Source organism: Mus caroli, chromosome 1 (assembly GCF_900094665.2).
Source record: "Mus caroli chromosome 1, CAROLI_EIJ_v1.1, whole genome shotgun sequence".
In the NCBI taxonomy this organism is placed as follows: domain Eukaryota; kingdom Metazoa; phylum Chordata; class Mammalia; order Rodentia; family Muridae; genus Mus; species Mus caroli.
Genome location: NC_034570.1, coordinates 38,333,493 through 38,347,750, shown reverse-complemented (window position 1 = coordinate 38,347,750; position 14,258 = coordinate 38,333,493). Strand labels below are relative to the sequence as shown.

Below are 14,258 nucleotides of genomic sequence, written 5' to 3'. Positions count from 1 at the left end.
TTTTTTTTTTTTTTAAAGGGATACTAATCTTTTATTTTCCCTTTAATATGACAGGCTAATTATATTTCAACATGTATCAATACCTTTGTACTTTAGTCCATTTATTTACCTAGTACATATTTTGTCAGGAGCTGTATTGTTTTCTGTCTTCATTTATTATCATGGACAGTGATTAAACACAAACACTATTATACCACAATCCATTTCACGCATAGCATATGGGCTGTAAAATGTATCTAAATTTTAAAAATATATAACATTAATAGAAAATGACCAGATGTGTGCACTCATGTCCATATCCACAGCCTATATAAAAAAATAGATTTTTACTATTGTGCATTGTGTAATTGAAAATAAAATGATATATTGATGAATTGTGTAAACATTTGCCATTAGAACTTATTTAGAAAAATAACTCATTGATTTTTATATATTATGAAAAGAAAATTGTAGAGGCAAGCATGTATTTATTCATCTTACAAGTATGTACAGTACCTATGTTCCATGCAAAGCAGTAGTATGTCAGGGAAATTAACTTTCGGGTATAGAAACAATTCCCTTCTCTCTCTCTTTTTTTTAATTAATTAGTTTTAACAACCCAAATGTTGTCTGCCATCCCAAGCAGTGGTTCTCCTCCTTAATGTGGAAACCCTTTAGTAGAGTTCCTCATGTTGTGGTGATTCCCAACCATAAAGTTATTTCCGTTGGCACTTCATGACTTTATTTTGCTAATATTATGAGCCATAATGTAAATATTTTTGGAGATAGGGGTTTGCTAAAGGCGTCATGACCCATGGGTTGAAAGTCACTTTCTTGAAGGATCCTACAGATACTATAGTTCATTAAAAGGTAGTGAGTCCTTGAAAAGGGTAAGAGATTTGTAAGGATAATGCCATGTTGGATGGAGTTGAGAACTCAATGAAATAATCTTTAAAAACTCTACAAAACCTACCTAATCTCTAGCTCTCCCCAGTGCTACCACATTCATTCATTTCAGGATATTTCCACAAAATGCCACTTTCGGAGTGTTATTTTCAGATTTCTGTTTTTCATCTACTCTTTGCTCAAATTCTACATGATTGGTGATTCCCTCCTATAGAAGTGAAATTCACCATTCCTAGTTTTTTTTTCCTTATTCATTATACTTACATTTTTTTTTTTTAACCAAACAGTAGCTATCTGTTCAGCCACTGTGCACTACATCTGCAGGACCCTTGGCTATTCTGAGCATGGTGGAAATGAATCTGCTTTTTAAAGAGATAAATTAAATCTACTATGTATATTTGCCCTGCTGTACACATGTACCCTGCTGTGTTCTACTATGGCTGACTCCTCCAGAGACCTCCCCTTCATTCCTACCGCCTTTGCTCTGCCCCATGATTGCAGTTCCTTCCACTCTTCAGAGTCCTCCCCCTGCAGCCTTCTGTTCCCACTACTCACACCCGTCCCTTTCCCTTTCCTCCTTACTCTTGGTCTCACCCCTTCTCTTGCAACACTCCTATCTCCATGCATACTTGACTCTGCCTGCCCTACCCCCGTGACTTATTAGTGAGTTTCAGGGCACATTGTTAGCTTGATGTCCAGGAACAACTGTGTCACATAGGGTCTGTCCATATTGATGACCACCCCTGTGGAAAATGAGCCTAGGGTGCCTCCTCTGTTAAGGTACAGATTTTTTTTCCTTTCTCATTCTCTTTTTAACAATTCCAGTTTCATAAGAAAATCTAAGGAGATAATATTCCTTTAGTAGCATCAAGGGAGGTATATTTTCATTCTTTGAGAGAAAATATTGCCTCATGTCCTAGGGTTATCCTACAAACTTGTTCAACCAGCAAAAGCCAGAGAAACTCTGTGGTTGCATTTCCTGACCCACCCAGATATGTGCTGGTATTTGAGGCACTTTGGATAGGATGAAGGGGAGTTTATATTCCTTATCACTTGATACTTGTCTCTTGATGTTTGCAAAATCAATTACTTGTTGTTTGTTTTAGACTGAGTCTCACCATGTAGCCCAGAAACTTGCTATATAGCATGACTGGCCACAGATTTATGATCCTCTTGTCTTAGTAGCCTAAGGACTATAGTTTTAGATATAAACCACCAGACCTGGTTCTTTAAAGTAGTTTTGCTTTTGGGAGATGACAAGCTGTTAGATGTATTCCTTTCTGTTTCTTCCTACTGTCTTCACCAAATTTGATGGTGTTCTCTGATCTTCTCAGGTGTAAAGACTTGGGATGTGTATGTGTTAAGAGGAGATTCCACAGACTAGAATTTTGAGTATGACACAGGATGGAAATGGACCTAAGACCCATGCATGTCCTCCTGCAGATGGCAGAAATGATGTGTCTTTGTGGCCGAGATTTGCAGACAGAATGACGCTCAGTTCCAGATCTAAAAATTAGTTACATACCTGTTATTAAGGCTCATTTCCAGCAAGCTTTTTCTCTATGGGCCTGTTACTGCTGAGCTCAAAGTTAAGTTGAATAGTCTGGGAGCTAGGCTCTTAAGGGTTAAGGGCAGTTTGCAGCTTGGATAGAAAGGTTTTGGGCTTATGGAAAATTTACATTACTTCAGAGAATTTTCTTTTTTTTTGGTTTTCAAACAGAGTTTCTCTCTTTGTAGCCCTGGCTGTCCTGGAACTCACTGTAGACTAGGCTGGCCTCGAACTCAGAGATCCACCTGCCTCTGCCTACCTACTGCTGGAATTAAAGGCATGTGCCACCACTGCCTGGTTACTTCAGACATTTAGTTTTAGTTTGCAGTGTGAATATTCAGGTAACCCAGGACACTTGGAAGGTCTGTTTCCTTTCTAGCCAACCCAGGTGCCTTCCCTCTAGGCATCTGCATGAGTCACCCAGGTAGCCTTTGCATTCTGTCTCTCTAAACAACCTTTAAACACTTCTAGTGTGCTGATGGTGTTAGACCATCAGCTTTTCTGAGATTTGCCATCTTTCTATATGGAGAAAAGCTTTCCATGAAGAGCGTATCTCATTCCTCTCTTGGTTGCAGAGTTCAGGTAGATGTACAGCCTGCTGTATCCTCATTTAAATGAAAAGAAGCCTTTGCATGAGTGGAGCTCCAGCATGAGAACTCTGCTCCTGTAAACTGGTTCTTACAGCATCCAGGATTAGCAATGGAACTGTAGCTTAAAGCCTATCTCAGGGGTTCCAAGGTCTGCTGTTTTAAAGTTCTTATTACCATCTATACTAATTAGGGTTCATAGGTCCCCCCACCCCCACTATATTTATAAAAAGAATGTATTAGACCAGCTTGCTCAATCAATACTCTGGGAATGGTGCATCACACCAGAGAAGACCAAGGACCTGGTAGTTGCTTAGTTCTCGAAGGCTGCTGCCTCAGCAATCCCAGTCTGATGCCAAAGACATGGAGGATTCCTGGAGAGCCCACATTGGCAGGCAGGAAATGCTCATTCTAATATCTGAGAAGAAATCAGCAGCATTACAAAGTAAATTAGTTGGGTAGTAAGAGGCAAAGCCACCTGAGCAAAAGGCGTGGAGCGAACATTGGCCTGCAGTGGTCATGCAGGACTTGGCTGTGCTGAGTGTAGTACAGTGGTTTCACATAGTCAGCAGCCTTAAATCATGCACAGCCTAGCACTCAGGAATGGTGCAGGATGAGCTTGCCTCAGCATCTCTCTGCTTTCCATTAGAAAGACCCACCTGTGTTGACATACAGCTCATTTGAGGATGGGATGTGCAAGTATGATGGAAGAAATCAGAAGGTACTCTCGGTTAGAGAGGCTGCTATTACAATGATAGTTAAATTACAGCATGAGTTTTGAAGGGAAATTCAAACCATAGCAGTAGGAGTTCATGATGTAAGCATAGGGGGTATGAGTTACTGATAGGTTTTGTAACTGGGATTCAGGACTTATCAGCAGGGCCTGGCTTGAGGTTGGGACCTACAGGGCCAGGCTAGAGACACAGGGAAGTCTGATAAGTCTTTTGTTGTGCAGAAAACACACAGAACATACCAGTCCCAGCTTTCAGTTACCATTGTCATGAGGTAACCTATTTGCACATACACACAGACCTGCTCTGTGAGGATAGAGGAGACTGCAGTTAGAGTGTGGACAGTCCTATTCAGTGAGGTTCCTGTTGCCTGACCTTTAGCACCTCAACTCTGTCTGTAGTAGGAAGTAGAAAAGGGAAGCTATTGTGTTTCGGCATATCTCCTCCCCTTCTCAATTTGAAGGATGAAAACCAGCGTCTTGAACCTTTTGTCTAGGTAGACCAGAAGTTCACTGTTGCTCTTACTTGTTGGATGTTTTCTTCTGCTGGAGGCGGGAGAGGGTTTTAATTGGGCCATTAGAGCTTACCCATGGTTTTAATTACATGCTTATACCATACAGTCTTTGCCTTATTGGGGTGTTGAAACTATGCAAGGCCCCTTCTCCCCAGGAGCAGCTGATGTTCCATGGCAGTGTGGAGTAATGAGTCAGGTTGTCAGCAACCTCATTCACTTGGTGGTCGAGATGGCTTGTTCCCTCCTGTGTCTAAAGACGGTCTGCCTATGTGAATTGGTTGCTTTTAATGAGGGAGGTGGGCTGGTTGTAATGCAGCCCATATTTGCTTCTGTTTTGGTACTGGAAATGATATCTGGATATCTGTGAGTTAAAGGGGGTGATGGATCCAGCTCTACTCTGATTCAGGCAGTTTCGCCACTTTAACTACCATTATATTGTATTGGCCTTTGTGGGTTGGGAATTCATGTCTGGAGCTTTGTTCAGATTAAGTCAGCCACTGGGAAGACTCACCAGCACAAGGCTACTTGGCTAACTCTGGAATGACACTCGGCACTGGCGGTCAGTGTGCCCACGTACTCCCTGTCCAGAGTTCTTCCATGGTTACTGGCCCCAGACTGACTGTCCTAGCAGGTGAGGCAGCACCAGGCTGGCTGTGCCCAGCTTCAGAAGTCACTTCTGCTCTCCTTGTAGTCAAAAGAGAAGTTTAAAGTAACTGTTTGCAGACAGTGTAATCTTACATATAAGTCCCCCAAACTCCACCAAAAAACAACATTAAAATGAATCTAAGAATCCAGTTATTTCACAACATAAAGTCAAAAAATATAACAATCAGCAGTCTTTCTAAACAGTGATTCATGAAAACAAGGTATCTGGATTTTTCTTATTTATTTCATCAATGTTTTATAGTTTTCAGATGTAAGTCTTCTTCTTGATTTTATGTTTTACTTTTTTATTTAGGTAAATGAGATTATTTTGATTTTGTTTGTGGGGCTTTGAGGTTTTAACTCACATCATTCCCAGTTAGTATTTTTCTCACTCTGCTTATGGGTCAGAGACAAGCTCCTAGCCACTGCTTCAGCACCATGCCTGCCTGCTGCCATGCTCCCTGCCATGATGGTCTGTAGACTAACCCTCTAAAACTGTAAGCTCCCCTCTTTCTCGCCCCCTTAAATGCTTTCTTCAGTAAGTTGCTGTGTTGGTTTGAGTAAGAATGGACCCCATAGGCTCATATATTTGAATGTTTAGTTACCAGGGAGCAGAACTCTTTGAAAGGATTAGAAGGATTAGGAAGGTGTGGCCTTGTTAGAAGCGTGTCACTGAGGATGGGTTTTAATGTTTCAAAAGTCCATGCCAAGCCCATTCTTTCTCCTCTCTGCTTAAAGATCAAAATGTAATTCAGCTACTGCTCTAGCACGGTGCTCGATGTTGTGTCTGGCCAGCAGATCACAGCCTGGATTCTAGCCTGGAAAGGCATTTTGGAAACCTGGAAGAGAAGAGGGGCTAGGCGGCGAGAGAAAGAAATGCAGCTAAGACAGGCATTTTGATCAAAGCTCAATTTTACTGTTTTGCACGCAGTTATGAAGCAGGGGAAGGGGGCCCGATTCCCACCAAATAGTCCTGGGGACCAGTAGCAGGGTGACCACGTGTATGGCTCCAAACAGCAAATCGGCAGGTTCCAGCAGTGGGCGTGGCAGAACGATTGAGCAGGAAGCTCCACCCCTGAGCAAGCAGGTTTCAGGCTGGGGGGAGGGGAGACTACATCTCCTCCTTGTTGTTAATAAAAATAAAAATAAAAATAAAAAAAAGGCTGGCCTGAGGCAAAACATTTATCTATGTTCAATAGTTTTGTCTGAATTTTTAGGGCTAACGAAAAAAACCTGTCTCTGTGGGATTTTCTAACTTTTTTTATGGTAAACCGTATCTGGATAAGACTGTCCTTTTTATCCTAGTAAACAACTAACAGAAAAGCCCTGAGCAGTAGGCTCTGACTTTATAATGTTAATTAGTGTTGAATAGGTAACTTTTTAGTTGAATTTTAAGTAGGGCGTTGGAACCCAAATTTGTTTGACTGAAAAAATTTGAAATGCACTTTAATAAGAATAACACTGAATTGATATTCCTCTGCATTTTTGGATGACAGGTGGGAAACAGGGAGGAGAGGGTAACGACTGGCCCGGTAGTACAAGGCCAATTGGCTTTTTTAGGGTGGGAGGCTGTGAAGGGCTTGCCCTTTTAACAGTACGGTCTCCAACCTCTCTCTCTTATTAATTAAGTTTAAAAAGGCCACGTTTAACTGAGGTGATTAAATGATTTTTTTATTTGTAGATGAGTGGGCTTTTAACTTTGGCTTGGGTGGACATTGACTTGATTTTTTTTTTTGTGGGTGTTATCACGACCCACACTTGTGGCTCTTGTTATTTTTTTGGGGAGGGGAGGCAGAGCCTTAGATATTTTTGGTTTTTAGTTAGAATTAGATATTAACCTCTTTTAAACCGGGTATATTGTACAGGGGACTCAGAACTGGTTAAGCTGGACTTCTCCCTGTAGTAGTTTTCTGTACTAAGCAGTATCTTTACCGTATTTGTATGATCATGAACCAGTATGTACAGTTCTGAGTACTGTGTAGCTTTTAAAGGAGAATTGTTAGCACAACAGCTTGCCACTAAGATGATGTTTGACTCAGCCACTGAAGCCAAGCAAGCCCCCAGTTAAATGTTTTCTTTTGTAATAGTTGTGTTAGTTATGGTTGGTTCTAGTGCTTCAAGGCAATAGAACAGTGACTGAGACAATCCCTTTGTTTAAAAACACAATGATACCATAGAGCTTTTCCAGAAGCACTGGGTCAGGTGAGGCATTTGGTTTACTAAACATTCAGAAGACCTAGAGGCAGGCACTAACCTGTCCAGAGCAGAATGAGTTCTGGAGCTTCTTCTGCCAGTTATACTTGAAATGAGTTTACGGTACCCTCTGTTTGTACAGTTTCTATTCTGAATAGTTTTTAAAGATTTATTTATTTATTATAGGTAAGTACACTGTAGCTGTCTTCAGACACCCCAGAAGAGGGCATCAGATCTCATTATGGATGGTTGTGTGCCACCATGTGGTTGCTGGCATTTGAACCTTCGGAAGAGCAGTCAGTGCTCTTAACCGCTGAGCCATCTCTCCAGCCCCCTGAATAGTTTCTAAATTGAAGTTGTCTAAATTAAACGGAGTGGTTACAATAGCTGCTCGACTTCCTGAACTGCTGAGTGTCCTCCATAGGGGAGTAGGTTTACTGCCCACCAGGGACTTCCTTTAGGTTAATGACATTCTGAAACACTTGTCTTGTGGCATCAGAGTTAGGGATTAGCTTCAAGGACAGTTTTGGAAATGACCATAGTGCCATTCTTTTCTGCAGATAGTTTTTAAGTTAGTTTTTAAGTGAATATAAGTAAGGTGTATGTGGTAGCTTATACCAATAATCTTAACCCTCAAATTTGAGGTAGGCAGATTACCATAGGGTCTAGTTGGCTTGGGCTACAGAATAAGACCCAGTTTCAAAAACAAACCATTCAAGTAGAGGGTGGTTGTGCACACCTTTAATCCAGAAGCAAGTGGATCTGTGAGTCCAGGGCCAGCTGGTGCTACATAGCAAGTTCCAGGCCAGTCAGGTCTGCATGAAAAAACAAAAACAAAACCCAGAAGTTTTAGCAATGCTTCATTTAGTATATCTTATTTTAATTACAGATTTCTTACTTTCTTCCAACTGTAGTGTGCTAGTTCAGTTTTCCCTACTACTTCCTTCCTCTTTTGCTTGGGAAGTTTTGGTGCTTGTTTGCTATCCCTTACCTAAAATAACTGGGCCAGAGTTCAGGGCTTTTTGTTTTTGTTTTTGTTTTTTGTTTTTTGTTTTGTTTTTTTGAGACAGGGTTTCTCTGTGTAGCCCTGGCTGTCCTGGAACTCACTCTGTAGACCAGGCTGGCCTCGAACTCAGAAATCCGATTGCCTCTGCCTCCCAAGTGCTTGGGATTAAAGGCATGTGCCACCACCACCTGGCTGAGGGTTTGTTTTTTAAGAGGAATATTTGCATGTCCTTGAGTTGTCTTATGAAGGGAACTGACTCTAAACACAATGTTCATTTGTTTCTTACATGTGCAGTCTGAAGATCATTTTATACAATATTCTAAATAATTTTCAGTATGGAACTGACTTTCATGGTTTGAAGTTTCCTGATTGTAGTAACATCATGCCAAGGCTCAATGTTTTGCATTTGGGCAAATTTCAGACACCAGATTTTGAATTAGGGATTCTCCAGATTTTTATATGTTTAGATCATGTATGGTAAGATGTCATTGTTGGGTCAGGACTAAGTCTATGCAGATACTAGAGGCAGCTGTGCTCAAGCACCTGGTTGATAATCTGCTTGTCCGGTGCCTATGATCAGAGAGGGTGAGGGCTAAAGGAAGTGGGTTAGGGCTGAGTGAAGTGGGCTCTGGCTACAGCAACAGCATGCATAGAGAGAGCTTGGATCGAACTCTGGGTCTTTAAGGCATGAGATTCTTTTTTCCTCCCTCCCTCCCTCCCTCCCTCCCTTCCTCCCTCCCTCCCTCCTTCCCTCCCCCCCCTTTTTTTTTTAAAGGAATGAATCTTTCTTAAACAGAATGTTGAGGACAAAATGTTTTTCAAAGCATTTCCTTGAATTCCAAATGCCAGAGCTACAAGAATACATGGAAGTCTTATTTTCTACTTTTTATAGTCTTCATTTTTCTGAAAACAGAGTATATGTTTTATTGTCTTTGTGAATGCTAATTTTTTTCAGTGAACTTTGAATAGCATTTAAAAATTAAAATTTGATGAGTTGGAATCCCTGAATATTGTAGTTTTAAATACTGACATATATATATTTTTTCTCCTTTCTCTTGCAGCTGTTTGGGGCAACTTTGTTAACATGAGGTAATTGTTTTTAATTGCTTGGGCATTATGGTTGGGCTTTATAGTCTCATTTGTAACTCAGTTGTATCATGAATTAATTGAGTACTTTTTGATGAAGCTGTTACGCTGTTTACACATCTGTGTGTTTCATGTCTTTTGTGGGTGTTCTCAAGGAATACATCTGATTTTAGTGTTTATCTCTGCAAAGTTAAGATGGAAAAGATGGCCACTCAGTATTACCTGCCTGCCTCCTCCTCCTCCTCCTCCTTCTCCTCCCCCTCCTCCCGTAGATATATACAGTTGACACTTGCTTTTACTACTCACATGTAGAGTACATTCTGGGTGGTTTGAATGGGAACATAGGGTCTTCTGCACAGCTCTTCTAGAAGGATAATGTCTTAGAGAAATCATGGTTGTCTTTTTCCTCAGGGAGCCAACTACAGGTTGAGCCTTCCTTATCTCCAAAATAAGTGTTTAGATTTTAAAGTTTTTTTTAATTTTCTTTTTCATATTTTGGAATATTTTTGCTTGTAAATTGAAATTGTGTGAGCTAGGACCCATGTTTAAACACAGGATTCACTTGTGTTTCTTATACATAAATAGCCTGAAAGTGACTTTATAGATACTTTTGGTGAGCCTGTGTTCTGACTGGACTTGTCACTTGATATGATCTGTGGAATTTTCTTGTTGGTGCTTACTGTGTTTCAGATTTCAGGGTATTTTGGGATGTGTAGTCTATACTAGATGTGGTTGTCTACACCTTCTTCCTTTTGGGGGTTAAAGTTTGTGGTACCTTCTAGGTTGAGTGTGCATGCTTTTTTGTTTCTATTTTGTTTCATTTGTTTTTGGGATGTGGTATTACAATGAAGTACAGGCTACTTTTGAACTTACAGTGTAGCTCAGATTGTCTCAAGTCCATGATACTCTGGGCTTAGCTTCTTAAGTGCCAAGATTAGAGCTATTCATTACTGAACTGGCTTTATTATTAATTTTTTTAAATTAATAAGCAGGGGGGATACTCGTAAAGATCCAAGATTCAAGTAAGAATTCTTATGTATCAAATTAAAAAATAACACTAAAATCAGCTGAAGAGTAATAAGCACTCATCCTGTAAGCAGATTTGCTACACAGAACAGTTTTCTGTTTACAGGAACATTTGAGCCACTTTGTTATCTCTTAGTATCAGGAACAGTAGTAGCTGTTTGTGATGGGCAGGTTGGCTTTGATCTTAAAGCTTCTCACAAGAAACAAACTGGCTTCCACAGCCCCTAGCAGCCTCTTGTGGAATTGGTTTTGTAAAGTGGGTGGGACTATGTTGATCTGATTGATAGTGCCAATGTGTGTCCCCTAACAAAGGTGGCTGTCTGTGGAGAGGTGGGGTGCTCAGGTCTCATTTAGAGGTACTCTGTTTTTACTTGGAATAACTCCTCCATTTTGTCTTAAATCCCTGAGAAAGCCCAGTAGACAAACAGACTCCTATAGATACTCTACACGTGCATCATAAAATTTCTTGTTGGGTATAATATGGGTGAGGTAATTTAGCTTAATAGAAATAATGTGTTAGGTAAAACCACTTATTTATAGACCTGTGAGGAGATTCCTTCATACTGTCTTGTTGGTGACCAGGACTTGAGCAAGATGGGCAGAAGGTCTGTAAATAGGATTTGTTTTGGGCTAATACCTTGAAGGCACAAAGTCTTTGACCTGATCTCAGTTCTGTAGCTTTCTGCTCAACAGGTCTATCCAGGAAAATGGTGAACTAAAGATCGAAAGCAAGATTGAAGAGGTTAGTCTATTTTCTGTTTTGCTTTATGTGTCCGTCAATCTCCCTTCCTTTGTGATATTATTTAGTGCTTCTGAAACTCAAACATCATTCTGTTCTGTAAGGGGACTTTCTGTTTGTTACTCTATAGATCATTTGCCCTATTAAAATTTGTCTTGCTTTATGCCACGCAACCCTCCAGTGTTAAGCTAGGACAAAAGTGGTTTGCTTTAAAATTGATTTTATTCTTGTTCCAGATTGTTGAACCATTAAGAGAGAAAATCAGAGATTTGGAAAAAAGGTATGTACACATTTTTGTTGTTGTTGTTGTTCTGTCTTTAAAAAAATGTCTTAGATGTATGACAGGAAATGTTGGTGTTTAGAGTGTTCCTCTCAGTTAAGTTCATTATATTGGAAAGTTACATATAAACTTAGAGGACATAAAAAATTCTCAAGGGAAATCTTTTCCTTCTGTAAGAAGCTAAGTTCTTAATATTTGAATGAAGTACTGGTTATTTAGAGACAGGGCCTGTTTTTGTTGCTCAGATTCTCCTGGAGCTCACTGTGCCCTTAGTGGCCTGTAGTTCACAGTCCTCCTACCTTAGTCTTCTGAATGTCTGCATTTACAAGTATGTACTAACACACCAGGTCCTGGTTGTGGTATTTTAAAACATTTTAAAACCCTTCATTATTAAGGACTATTTCCTAAGAAAGCAATGGATTGCCTTTAGGAAAACAAAAGGGAAATTTTGTTTGTTTGCTACTTGTTTGAAGTTAATTTTTACTGTGATTTTGCTGAAGTCTAATGAGATCCTAAGTTTGAAAAAAAAAATCCTTCTAAAATTAGGCCTGGGAGATCCTTCAGTGGAAACCCCCAAACCCACAGGAAAGTCCTGTAGATGTGCAGTGCCTGCAGTGCTGGTGAGACAGTTGAGTTGATTCTCTTGCCCAGTTCTTTGGGTTTTTATAGAATACTTTTCCTCATGATTAGCCATCCCCTATATACACAACTTCTTCTCCACCCTACATTCTCTTGATTTTTTTTTTTTTGTTGTTAATTTTTGGTAATGCGCTGAGTCCCATTAGTGATTCTTGTTGGAATGTTGACTGATCTTATTGAGTTGATCTTGTGCAATTAACCATAGCTTCTGTGAATTCATGGTGCAGAGGTCATGTTGTGTCCTCATAACAGCATTCCTCCTCCTCCTCTTCTTCTTCCTCTTCCTCTTCCTCTTCCTCCTCCTCCTCCTCCTTTTTCTCCTCCTCTTTCTCCTACTCTTTCTCCTTCTCCTCTTCCTCCTCTTTCTTTTCCTTCTCCTCCTCCTCTTCCTCCTCTTCCTCTTCCTCCTCTGGCTTTTAGTCTTTCTACTACTTCTGCAATTCTGATGAGCCTTGAGGTAGGGACATGGGTTTGACAATTAAGGCTGAGTACTAAGCAGTCATTTGTTCTCAGCGCTTGGACAGCTTCTGAGTCTGTGCATCAACTACTGCCAACTTTGAACAGAGGTGACTCTGGCCACGGTTATGATAAGCTCTAATCTAAAGTATTCAGAAAAAGGAAGAGTTTATTTGGGTTTATAGTTCCAGAGATATGAATCCATGATGGCAACAAATGACAGACATAGCAGTAAGAACAGAAGCTGAGAACTTAAATCTTAAACTTCAGTCAGGAAGCAGAGAGAGACAGGCAGGCAGGCAGGCAGGCAGGCAGGGAGGAAGGGAGATCAGGAGAGAACTAGAAATGGTGTGTCTTTTAACTCACTGATTTAGTGACATACCTCCTCCAGCAAGGCCATACCACCTAAGCCTCCACAAACAGCACCAGCAACTGGGAACCAAGAATTAACATGCACAACATTTCTCATTCAAAGCATCATAGTCCACTCCTTGGCCTCCATAATGCAAAATGCGTTTTGTTGAACTTTAAAGGTCCCTGTAGTCTTTTACAGTTATAACACTGTTAAAAGGGCCATAATCTCTTCTGAGACTCCATGTAGTATCTTAATTGCAACCTTCTGTAAAATCAAAAAATAAATTATACGCCCCAACATATAATAGCACAGAAGATGCATTACTGTTTTAAAATGGGTTGAGGCACAGTGAGAAAATATTGGAGAAAACAAGACTGAAAGCCATCAGGGCAAACTCCATAGCCTGTAGTTCCATGTCTGAATTTTGGGACTTTAATTTTAAAGGGTTTAGATGGCTCCACCCCTCCAACATTGATACCTCTTTTTGGGCTGACTCAACTTTCTGTATACCACTTCCCTTGGCAGGTACCTCATGGCTCTGGCATTTCCAACATCTTGTGGTTCCCAACACAACCCAAACTTTACTTCACAAAATGATTTCTCAGGGTCTTTGCATAGAGACTTCCTGACACATGTTGACTGGCTTTGGAGGCTCTCTGAAACTGCAGTGGATGGTTCTATAAAGCCTTCACTCTTACATTCTTGATGCCTCTAAAGACAGCACAGTATGGAAAACACTGTCAAGTTCAGCTGCCCCTTGGGATGGACCCTGGCCCCCTGGAACCACATTAACATCAGCCTTTTTTTTTTTTTTTTTTTTTGGTCTTTCTTATTATAATTGCCTTTAGAAGCAGAAAACATCTTATGTCTGTTTTCTTTTTTTTTAATTGGAAGCTTAGCTGGCTGGGATCTCACCCTGAGTTCACCCTTCCCAGTCATTGTTCCAGTTCAGATCAAACTTCTCCATTGAGGTGCTGGTCTTTTTAATGATTGCAGCTTCGTTTCCACCGAGTTTTGGCTGTACCATTTTAAGATTATCAGTCTCCCTTTTCTCTGAAAATGGTACAGTTTGTATTTTTTCTGCCCTGTTTGCTCTTTTTTATTGTAGACCCATCTAAGACTGGCTGCTAGTGACCATGTTGCAGGATCTGTAATAGAGCTGTCGTGAAATCTCCTTTGCCAATAGTATAAGCACTTTATTTTTAAGTTTACCATGGTCAAATTCTTAGGACAAGGACAGAAAGCTGTCACATTCTTTGCCACAGTATCACAGAACAGTCTTTAACCCAGTTGCTAATATTGTTCTTCTCTGAAGCCTCTTGAACTCGGCCTCTGCTATCTGGATGACTCTCAGCACGACTGTCTTCCAAGTCCCTACTATAACTGGCCTTGGGTTTATTTTTGTGCAGGGTGAGTTAATGGTCTAGTTTCATCCTTCTTCATGTAGAAAGTCTATTTGTTAAAAATGCTCTCCTCATGGATTGGCAGGATCAATATAGTAAAAATGGCTATCTTGCCAAAAGCAATCTATAGATTCAATGCAATCCCCATCAAAATTCCAACTCAA

General features: G+C 40.4%; 1 protein-coding gene across 7 annotated transcripts in view; it reads left to right on the top strand.

Moving 5' to 3' along the window:
- Uxs1 (UDP-glucuronate decarboxylase 1) overlaps positions 1–14,258 on the top strand; it is a 79,091-nt gene that overhangs the window by 12,154 nt on the left and 52,679 nt on the right. For 4 of the 7 annotated variants that reach the window (XM_021166509.2, XM_029477478.1, XM_029477471.1 and 1 more), the window contains 3 exons: positions 9,172–9,199; positions 10,916–10,964; positions 11,198–11,241. In XM_021166509.2, coding sequence (XP_021022168.1) covers positions 9,172–9,199; positions 10,916–10,964; positions 11,198–11,241 — 121 coding nt within the window. Of the gene's footprint in view, positions 1–9,171; positions 9,200–10,900; positions 10,965–11,197; positions 11,242–14,258 lie in introns of all 7 variants that reach the window. The other 3 variants (XM_029477482.1, XM_021166421.2, XM_029477462.1) reach the window with 1 other exon arrangement.